Source organism: Myodes glareolus, chromosome 26, assembly GCF_982192425.1.
Source record: "Myodes glareolus chromosome 26, mMyoGla1.1, whole genome shotgun sequence".
NCBI classification, from domain to species: Eukaryota; Metazoa; Chordata; class Mammalia; order Rodentia; family Cricetidae; genus Myodes; species Myodes glareolus.
This window is the reverse complement of record NC_142051.1, coordinates 2,372,954-2,384,235: the sequence shown is the minus strand read 5'-3', so window position 1 is coordinate 2,384,235 and position 11,282 is coordinate 2,372,954. Positions and strand designations below refer to the sequence as shown.

The 11,282-nt window shown below is 42.6% G+C and overlaps 1 protein-coding gene across 1 annotated transcript; it reads right to left on the bottom strand.

The window, feature by feature from the left end:
* Positions 1-4,215: 4,215 nt before the first annotated feature.
* On the bottom strand, positions 4,216-8,962 carry Ifng (interferon gamma). The gene is made up of 4 exons (XM_048418767.3): positions 8,753-8,962; positions 7,464-7,532; positions 7,192-7,374; positions 4,216-4,919 (listed from the first exon to the last, which is right to left on the bottom strand). The coding sequence occupies exons 1-4, from the start codon at positions 8,858-8,860 to the stop codon at positions 4,761-4,763; spliced, it is 519 nt and encodes a 172-aa protein (XP_048274724.1). The 5' UTR covers positions 8,861-8,962; the 3' UTR covers positions 4,216-4,760.
* Between the last annotated feature and the right edge of the window lie 2,320 nt (positions 8,963-11,282).

Sequence of the window (11,282 nt, the reverse complement as noted above, 5' to 3'; positions counted from 1 at the left end):
CCTTTTCAAAAAAATATCCATTTTTGGGGAATGTGGGCATAGTATTCCAGGCACCTCTGGCTGGTTGGGGGTGCTGATAATCTTATGGGGACCTAAAGAAAATTTAGAGTTATGGTATTGTTTATAAATGTTCTTTTAAATTTAAAGGGGGATATGATATAGATATGAATAATTTACTTTGGTATAAATTTTGCTTGTTGACATAAATTTAAGGTCAATTTTGTTATATGTATATGTATTTCTGATCTTGATTAAGGTATTGTGATTGTGTACCTCATTTAAAAATGTAATGCATAATTAGAAATATAGGTTAACATATAATCATCAATAATAGTCAAGCTTGTAGTCATGTTAGATTTTCTAGCTATGTAGAGACATATTTCAGTTAGATAGTCATTCTTCATATCTTTCAAAGACTACAGAATATGGCATTTTAAATGTTTTAATAACTTAGGGCTTTTCATGACAATGAGACACATCTGCTCCTGGCAGCACCAAAGTACTTCAGAGGAAGATGGGCATTGAAGAGGCTCCTTAAGGAGTTTGATAACCATTTGGGCAAGAAACTGCTCTTGCCTGAACTGTTGCATAAACTGGACACAAAGAACCCACAGAGAGGGGACTGCTGAACTTGCCTAAAGGTGAGATGGTCCTGTGGGGTTCCTGTTTCATGAAAGAGTCTGCAAGACATTCTGCAGGACACAAAAGAAAGTGACTGAACTGTCTTTGAAATTTCCTGATTCATGGAAATGTCTGCTGGATACTATGGGCCAGTAGGCTAAAGATGGATGCCCCAACGGTACAGAGAAATTTTGGGTGACTGTCCAGGCAGCGAGATGTCTCTGTCATTTCTAGAGTTTGGAAGTTGCTTACTTCTTGTTTACTTAGGTAATATTATATTCTTCTGGAGTCTTTGATGGAGTTGAAGATAGATAGATAGTTATAGTTTTCCATTGTTATGATAAAAGATAAAATAGATATAAATATTGTAACTGTAATTCTTGCTTGATAACTATTTTGTTATATGTAATTTTACTATGTTAAAGTTAAAGCCTTCCTTTTTGTTTAAACAGAAAAAGGGGAAATGGTGTAGGAGGGTCTTCTTTCTGTGTGTTGCTTTCATTGTCTGAATAAAAAAAATTGCCTTGGCCTTTTGATAGGCCAGCCCTTAAATGGGCATGGTAGACAGAACAGAAATCTGGGAGGAAGAAGGCAGTGTGGCAGATGTCATGAATCTCCAGCCCGAGGTGGATGTAGATTGGGATTCTTGCCAATAAGCCACAGTCACGTGGTGATACACAGATTTAATAGAAATGGGTTAATTAAGATGTGAGAGTTAGCCAAGAAGAGGCTAGAGATAATGGGCCAGGCAGTGTTTTAAATACAGTTTCTGTGTAATTATTTCAGGTGTAAGCTAGCCAGGTGGCGGGATGCAGTCTGCTGCTCCACATTACAAAACCACCCTGATTAAATGTTTTCTTTTTAAGAGTTGTCATGGCCTTGGTGTCTCTTTGAAGCAATAGAAACCCAAAACAAGACAGTGACTTCTCACTAAACCAGCAGAATCTAATACAATCACTCTGCTCAGGTCCTGGTGCTCTACTTAGGCTCCCCTGTGCATACACCTCCTCACACTGCGCTCAGAAGCTGACTTCCATGGTCACCAACAGGGCTGCTTAACTCACTGTGCTGTACCTCTCTGATTTCAAACTACAAAATATGAAGAAATGAGAAAAAGAGAATGAAGAAAAGAGAAAGGAGAGAGAGCCTGTTATGTTCCAGGCACCAACATTCCACCAGCAAAGGTGTGCCAGCTGTTTTTGAGAGATACTGAGAAGGAACGGGACTTTGTCCTATTCTTATGCTCCACTCCAGGCCTTAGCTGTTGTTGCCCCTGCTGCTATTGGACCAAGGGAGATGCCCATCTCTGCTAACATAGGACAAGAATAATTACCACCCTTATCTCCCTTATTATAAAATATAATCAATCCCTTCTGTAAATCCTACAACACCCCTGAGACTAAATGGGAACATAAAAAATAAGATGACATACAGAGAGCTATTGATAACTACTTAACAGACCAGTCTCAACTCAAGTTCTACTGGAGGATATTCCCTGCCTCGCTCCCTGCTTCAACCCCACCACATAACACAGTACAGTTCTCCATGTCTCAGAGTCTGGGACCAACTGATGCCACCTTCACTCAGAGAAAAGGAGAAAATTTTAACCTAGCCCCAGACTGGCACCCCTAACACTTCTCTTTCTACTGTGTAATTAATTACTTCTCAAAATAAAGGAACCCTTCCATAGCTAAGATCTGACAAAGGAACCCTTCCATACATATGATCTCTGTGGTCCAAGTTAAACCATCTCACAGTAACTTTCCCCTGCAGTTGCTTTAAAGTCTGCATCAATCAGTTTGATATCTAACCAGCAGTGTACGTCAGAGCCGTGTCAACATTAGTCTAATTTTCTTTTCATTCTGGCTGCCTACAAGATTTTAAAGTTTTGCAATCAGGTTGTAGTCCTGTTGCTTAGTTACACAATAATAGTACAATAACCACTGATTATTGTCAAGGACAAAAATGGCCCCTTGACACATGTGGGATGATACCTCACCTCTTGCATCCCTTGCTATTCCTAATCTTGCCACCCCTGCGTGTCCTGAAGCCAGCAGAAATCATCTCATTCTGCACATCATTCTTGTTTATGTGATTATAAACTTATATATAACACATTCCTATGCACATTGTAAGACCATCTAGTGCTGCTTCAGAGGGTCTTCTGGAACTCACAACCCAGAGCACATGTAAGTCGTTACATTATGAGCTTCCTGGTATTTGAAAGGCACACAGACTGGCCACACTTCACCTCTTCCTGTGGTGATTGCTGTCCCCTCCTCCATCTTTTGGGACTGCCCTGAAGGACTGCAGTTTCTTCTTTCAAGTCACAATATTCTTCACTCCAAAGCCTTTGCAAGGATAGTTGCCTTTTCTGGAATCTAAGTGGGTATCATCCTTGAAAAATTCCTTTTCACATGGTTTTTCTTTGGAGACTGCCCTATTGAAACCTCCATACTGCTCACTTCACTGAGAGCCTGTTTCCTCCATCCCGCTCTGTTCTGTTTTCCCATAGCAACAAGCATTTCCAAAACAACCACTTGACTTGAGTGAATATAATGTATTTTATTCATTGTCTATTTCCTAGGTGTTCAAGTTCTCCAAGTGTGGGGATCCCTGAGTGTTTTTAGTGAACTAAAATATCTCACTACCTAGACACTAATCAGGTACCACAAAAAAATTGCAACTGTGTAAAAGAGGGAATTCACACAATGCTGTGAGGAAGACTCACGTTTACCTATTCCCTTTTCAAGTAAATTAATGAAAGATTAGAGAACATTGCTTACAGTGGCTCAGTCTTAGTTCCAGGCCAGGATTTTCTCCCTCGAGCTAAACTCTGCCACACTGTGCCTGTTAGCTTGTCAACTTTGCACAGCCTAGAGTTACCTGGGAAGAGGAACCTCAGAGAAATTTCCTCCATCAACATTGCCTGAGAGCAAGTCTGTAGGGCATTTTCTAAATGATTGATATAGGTGTGCCCAGCCCACAGCCTACAGTGTGGGCCAGTGCCACTCCTGGACCAATGATCCTGAGCTGTATAAGAAAACAGGCTGAACAAGCCATGAGAAGAAAGCCAGCCAGCGGTGTTCCTGCATGGCATCCAATACAGTCCCTGCCTCCAGGTTCCTGCCTTGAGTTCTGCCCTGGCTTACCTCAGTGATGAACTACAATCTAAGGGGTGAAATAAGCCCCTTCCTTCCCAGGTTGCTTTTGGTCATGGTATTTTCTCATAGTAACAGAAACTCTAAGACGTATACTCACGATGTTTGCCCGCAGCAAATGTAGGCGGGACCGCGAGTGTGGAAGACAGAACAGAAGCAAACTCAGATGCCAGGCTAAGCAATTTGGATACTTCCCACTGCAAGAGCTGTATGTTGAATGGCGATGTAATTAGACATATCTCTTTGAAAGAAAATTTAAACAGCTGCCAGCCAGAGCAGAAAAAAAAAAAAAACAGCCAGTTGTCGGTAGAGAAAAGCACCACATTTAATGGGACTTAATGTAACTCCAAGATCCCCACGGCTAAAGATGGCTGATTTCCTTCCCATTCATCCCATTCATCCGAGCCGCCTCACAGAAGTCTGACACAGCATGAAGAGTTGTGAAAGGACACTTTATTTCCACACATTAGAGAGTAAAGGACTACAAACAAGTGAGCTATTTGCCACTTGGGCGCAGTCACAGTTTTCAGCGGTATTCAGAAGCACCAGGTGGGAGAAACGGCTTTCCTCCTTTCCTCGAGGGACGGTTTGCACTGCCTGTCAGCGGAAGCTCTGTCTGTCTGCTGTGAAGGGCGGGCTCAGAGTGTGGACAGCTCTCAGCCAGCAGCACCTCACGGCGTCATCTCAACTGTACATAAGTGTACCGCCTACAGTCCGGCTTCAGTCAACTGGCGACTGGCCCCTGAGATACAACCTTTCAATCACACAGTCTTTGCTAATTATTCAGGGAGAATAAATGGTCAAGTGAGAGAGTTGAGGGTACAGAAATTATAAATAACATATATATTAATCAATAGAAATCCATTTTTATCACATTAAAGTTGCTATTATAAATACTTTTCTGGTGGATGAGTCTTAAAAATATACTTTCCATATAAATAATGTTAAATATTAATAAATAGGTTTAGATTTAATAATTCAAACAGCGCTGGCAGGATTGTTCTTATTGGGCCGATTTCCACCCCCAAAACAGCACCGGCTCCTTTTCCGCTTCCTTAGGCTTGATTTTGGTGACAGCCGGTGCATCACTTTGATGAGTTCATTGACAGCTTTGCGCTGGACCTGCGGGTCATTTACCTGTCAGTGGAAAAAAATGGAATTAACTCCAAGTATGCAAGCTTTCAGGATACTCTTCTTTTAACACCATGATCAGTGAAAATGGAAATATTCCTTTTAAGAAAAGCATCCTGTATAGCGATGTAATCCTGTCATTTGTAGTAATCACTTCTTCAGCAGTTGAGATTACAGGGGTCATTAAGCTGTACAGGAGGGAATGGGGTGGATTACATCACATATCTATCGCTAACTTAACTACTACAGAAATCTCAAAATGGAACACTAAAAGAACTCCTGGCTGGAATGGGGTTGGGAGTGAGATTGCAGTGACCCTAAGCCTGAACCAGACAATCTCCTCAAAGTTGCTTTCTGGTGAAGTGATTGGTGAATGATCTTCTTATCTACAAGGTCTACTACCTTACACTTCTTTAGTCCTTTCTAGACTACAAAAAAAAAATCCTATGGTCAGTGCTCCCCTTGGTATAGCAGAATGCTTTGGAGATCTACCAAGGAGCCCAGAGACCCAGGTGCATGAAAGAGAAGGCCCATGCCATTCCTTCAAGGGATTGAGATTCCCGCCATAGTGTGAGAGTTATCAACACTAAGGAAAAGAAAACCCAAGTCCAAAATAAATGAAAAGTATCATTTTAGAATTTTTTTCCAAATCAGACCAGTGTCATCATTTCTAGGGTGGGATTAAAAATAAACACCAATCCTATTCAGATTGGTACTAATCGATTCGCTGACAATGAGCACCTGCTGTTGGAGGCACAACAGTACTTCCTTCCTCAACTTCTGTACCGTTCATTTAACTACTTAAACAACGTCTCCATTCCACTAGGGCAGCTTCATGCTTAATAAGAATGAAGCCCGTTTGTGTGCTTCTCTAATGCTGGAAATACTGACTGCCTTGCTACACTTCCAAGAAGGATTCAGAGGCCTGCGTGTGTGTGTGTGTGTGTGTGCGTGTGTGTGTGTGTGTGCGTGCGTGTGTGTGTGTGCGTGTGTGTGTGTGTGTGTGCATGTGTGTGTGTGCGTGTGCGTGTGTGCGTGTGTGTGCGTGTGTGTGTGTGCGTGTGTGTGTGTGTTGTGTGTGTGTGTGTGTGTGTGTGTGTGTTCCTAAAACGTGCTGACGGTGCAACAAAACAGGACAGGAGTTATGAGCTTGCTCAAGATCACCCATAAGAAGCACAACACCCAGGGTTTCCAGAGAGTCACTCCAAGGCCTTAGGAAAAAAAGTTTCTACCAGCTGTGTTGTGAAGACAAATTCATTTCCCAGTTCTCAAAACATTGCCAAGAAGCCTAGAGTCTTAGCCATAGCTGAACAGCAAGCCCGACCTGGAAGTGCCTTAGGAACTATTACTCGACGGACTGAGATGTGCTGCCATCTTCCAGCCCCTGCAACAGCGCATGAGTCAGGCCACAAAACACATCAAGCCGCCTGTCCCTTTCATCTGAGCCCATTTACCATTTAGAATGCCTTTGCCTTCAGGATAAAATTTAGAAAAATTTAGATCTATCTTTATGCTTTCGGGGTGTCTTTCTGATTCTGGAAGCCATAAAGGCTTAGGGTGGCTTCATGATATAAAGTATGGAACAGGTGAAGGACCCCCACATTGGAAAGTTAATTGAACATGCCTTTCACAAGACATCCAAAGCAAGCCTAACAAAGGATATCTACCATTCCTTCCCCTAAAAGCAAATTGGATCGTATAGCATGAGAGGTTAACCAGAGACCAGGGGAAAGACACCCAGATGTCTCCCCAGAGGCTCCATTACTTCTCCTCTCTCATCCTGGTTTTCTACCTATGACACTTTGCAGGTTTGGTTTGGTTTTGACTAAGCTTCTGTAGTGATCCCAGCTGGTTCCTATCAAGACGAGGAAACAGCAGCGCAGCCGGGCATGTGAGTCATCTGAAGTCACAGTTCCTTGTGGCCTGGCTGGGAGGAGGAGAGCAAGCAGCTTTCTCGCTCCCTCCCACTGCTCTTTCCACTAACACACAACCTCCCATCCTAAGCGAGAGTTTCCGTCACACACCCAGAGGGACCACAGGGGCTCTGCTCACTGCTCCCCTCGGCTGCTTCCTCCTCACACCATTTACCCGCCGTGTGGGCAATGGTTTGAATGTCTGTGTTTTTCCAAAGTTGACGAAGTCCCTCCCAGCATGCCCGTGGTGAGGAAACACCTCAGACAGGGCCTCCTCTCCCAGCTTTATCAACTGCTCAGTAGCCAACTTCTACCATCTGATAATTCAATACAGTATAAAACTCCATTAGTGCAAGTTGCCTCACCGGAATCTTAGTGATCTTCTCAAAGTCATTCACTTTCGCCTCACTGTTGTTGAAGAAGTTAGCGATCAGATCTGCCTTGATGGTGTTTATGCTGTCCTGGATGGTCTCGTGGTCCTTCAAGGCTTCAAAGAGTTTGAAGTAGAAGGAGATAATCTGGCTCTCGATGAGTTTTGTGTCACCATCCTTGGGAAACAAAAGAACAAAGAGTGTCTGATGGGAGCCGGTCCGTGAGGAACAACAGGAAGAAGGAGCAAAGGGGACATCAGGTTTACCTCCGGCCAGTTCTTCAAGATTTCAAAGAGGAGATCCCCTCCTTCACCGACATCAGAGCTACTCGAGTTCTGTGGAAAAGAGGAAATTCAATGTGTAATTAATTAGTTCACCAACTGCCCCGAAAATATCTATTGAGTTTCATTAAATTCAGTGCTGGCAATAACTGCTGATTTCCTGCTCCATTTACTTCTAACAAGCATCCCCAAAAGGCTTCATGTTAGATTTAGCCAAGGACTAGTTCATTCTTTCAGCTTTAGCATTTACTAGTCTAATCTTGAATTGCAAGGCCACAAGGAAACTCAAAAAAGCTGATGAGATTTCAAGTACCCCAAATAGCTGCAGTGAGCTAAAGAAAGTTGCTCTCAAGTTTAGAGAGATGGAAAAAAAAAAAAACATCAAATTAATCCCACTGCGCACACTGCCCCCTTATGGCACAGGTTTCTGTGACATCTAACAGCTGCTTTAAAAGATAGCTCCACACACATGTGTGAGACACTTTGATTTGCACTGTGAGGATAAAATTGACTGTGAATGCTAGAACATTATGATAACAGCTATGTGGATAACAGCATACATTCGAGACAAATTATAAAATTGTAAGAGTAAAAAAAAACCAAACAAACAAACAAACAACAAAAAAAACGTTCATTAGCCTTAGTTAATTTGAAAGGAAATCCACAAAAGAAAAAATGTAAAACTCTAAGAAACCTAACTCCTCTCAGGCCTCAGTAAGTGGCTGGTTTCAGCGATAGTTCACTTGTAGAATTCCAAAACTCACTCTTTAGACAAAAGTGTATGCAAGGGGTCGGTTCTTAAGCAGAAACTTTAAGAACTTCACCTTCTGTTTCTTTTTAGCAGTAGGATGTTTCCCTGAGTGTTTTTAGTGGCAATATTCATCTCTCTCTCATATTTGTCTCTCACTATCACTTTCACAGTGGTCTGAGGAATGAGAAATGAATAGTCGAATCATGAGGATAAGAATGCCTCCTATCGTGAGTAAATGTTAACAAAATAATAACCACAAAATGATAAGTATCTCATACTCATACTCTGCCCATCTTTGGGAATATTGTAGATGCCCTATCAGTCCCTATAGCAAACTGAACAAAGTCAAATCAATATCAAGATCATTAAGTCCTCACCGGCAAATAGCTCCTCACCGGCAAATAGCAACATAACACCCCGTCTTCTCAAAATGACTGTGGACCAGAGGCCCCACTGAACTGTCGACAGCAGCAAGTCAACGCCAGTCATTTTCGATACACTCATGATACAAGGTCATACTTACGAAATATTTCTTCAGAGTCTCTATTTCTTTAATGGGTGTGCCCTCGCAGTAAGAAATGGCCTGTGTGAGGCAGAGCAACAAAGCCAAGATGCAGTGTGTCGCCGTCATGGTCTCGGAGCAAGGCCAAGGCAGTAGAGTCCCGAGCACCTGTATCAAGTCAATGGGTCCAGAGGACTCAGCTGTCTTGTCTTCTCTTGTAGCTGACGGGCTGATGGGAGCTCTACTCTGCACCTCCCTTTCTGCCAGTATTTATACCTAATCGAAGGCTCCTCGGGATTACGTATTTTCACACGTTTTTTAAGATGAGATGGTGACAGATAGGTGGGGAAGCTAAGTTACTTTGCATTATAACTCTGGTTTTGTGGCATGTCAGGGTTGTAGCTAGAGTTTCCTTTCGACTCCTTGGGCTCTCTGACGATGAGCTAGACCCACTGTGCCCACCTGTGCCATTCTTGTGGGATCCTTTGAACTGAACCCCGTTCGGGACTGGAAATTGTTTTGACGTCTCCCCTTTCGGCCCTTGCAATGTGAATTCCTTGTCCACAGAGCACAGCATATCGAGTGTTTGTGGTTGGGAACAGCTGAAAAGGGAAACTCTTGGGCTTCTCAAACCCCTGCAAAGGGGAAGCCTTCTTTAAAGTTTTCTTGCAAATGACCAGAAAGCAAGGAAAGCATACAATTAAAAAACCACTGTGGCTAGGAAGCCTTCATCAGAGTTCATTAGTAAAACACCTACCACAAGTTCTAAATCACCCAAGGTCAAACTGCCCAGAGCAAATAAAATGAAGGCAACATAGGTAAGATAGAATTGTTCAGTTTCTCCATTAATAAAAGAAAAAAATGCATGAATAGTTTTATAAATATTGTATTTCAACCAACGTATCAAAAGTAACATGTGCATCAAGACACATGAGTGAGTTTCCACTTCTCTGCCGTGAAATCTTTAAAACCTGGCATACGTCGTATACACACCGAGGAAGTCACTTCAGAATTAGCCATATTTCTAATGCCCAAGCCCACATGTGGTTGAGGTCACCACACTGAATAGTCCAGCACTAAACACACAAAATAACCATTAATAGCTGGGAAGCATTTCCCCCTTCAAGTTCAAACAAGAAAATTCCTCTTCCTTCTTTGATAGCGTGTCTGAGAGCCAGCCTGCCCTCTGTTCTCTGGTGCCATCCCACTTGGATGTCTACTTTCCCTGTATTCATTAGCCTATAGCAGTTGTGAATACAGACTCCAACGCTTCACATTCGAGCTGTGGGGTCTTGAGTGAGCATCTTTATGATCTGTGACTCTGTTTCCTCATCTGTATAGCAAGTTTAATGCTGGTATTTCCTTTCAGACTTCAGTCAAAAAGTTCAATCAAATGATCCATGGAAAGTGACAATAATTCACAACAGTCACTCAGTAAAGGTTATCTATTGTTATTTGGGAATGCTGAATGGACAACTGGTCATTTCAGGACCCTCTGTATCTTGTTCATGCAGTTCCTTTGACCTGTGCTCCCTTTCCCTCATCTGTGCACCTCAGAGTGATACCCAGTTACCTTGGTCCAGATGAAAAGTCGTCTCCTTGAGTTCTTTCCCAAAGCTCCGGCTTCAAATCAATATCACATCATCTGTACTGGACTAGGACTCGCTTATGTTTTCCATGGGATCTCAATTCCCCAGTCTCATAAGGAAGCATCTCTCCACATCTTTTCCCACTATGGGCTGATTTCCTTACAATCAGAAAGTGTTTTACTGCTTCCATGACAGCCTTTATTTCCATAAAACATTTAAGGGAAGAGATTCTCAAACACACACTCACACACGTGCATGCACACATGTACATATCCACACACGCACACACACACACATGAACACACGCATGTATACACACACACACACAGACACATATGCATTTGAATGTTTATTCAAGAATGTGCTTTGATGGTTGGAGATGTAGCTCAATTGGTAGAATTCTGCTTGCATAGCATGCACACAACCCTGGCTTAAAACAGGCATGAAATGCAGGTGGAAGTGGAGGTAGGCTGAGCAGTTCAAGGTCACCTTCTGCTGTGGTCAGTATAAGAATAATAAGAGTCTGTCTCAAATAAAAAATAAAAAAGTCTAGCCAGGTAAAGTGCTGTATACCTTTACTCCCAGCACTACGGAGGCAGAGGCAGGAGGATCTCTGTGAGTTCAGGGTCAGCCTGTTCTACAGAGTGGGTTACAGAACAGCCAGGGATATATAGTAAACCATTGTCTCAAAAAAACAAAAACAAAACAAAACCTATAGTGAGTTGTTTGCCCTCATTTTTTCTCCCCTCCAGGAAATAGGTGTTATTCCCGGTGCTAGGAAGCAGCACCATGTCTCCTTAGCTAACACCGGAACACTCTACGCTTTTTATTCATTTTAAAAAGCATTTTTTCTCTCTCGGCATCAATGGGTGTGTGTTCCTATTATTGCACATCCTCGGCAACATGAGCTATCACTTGTGCTTCTGATCTTAGCCCTTCTGACAGGTGTAAGACAGATCTCA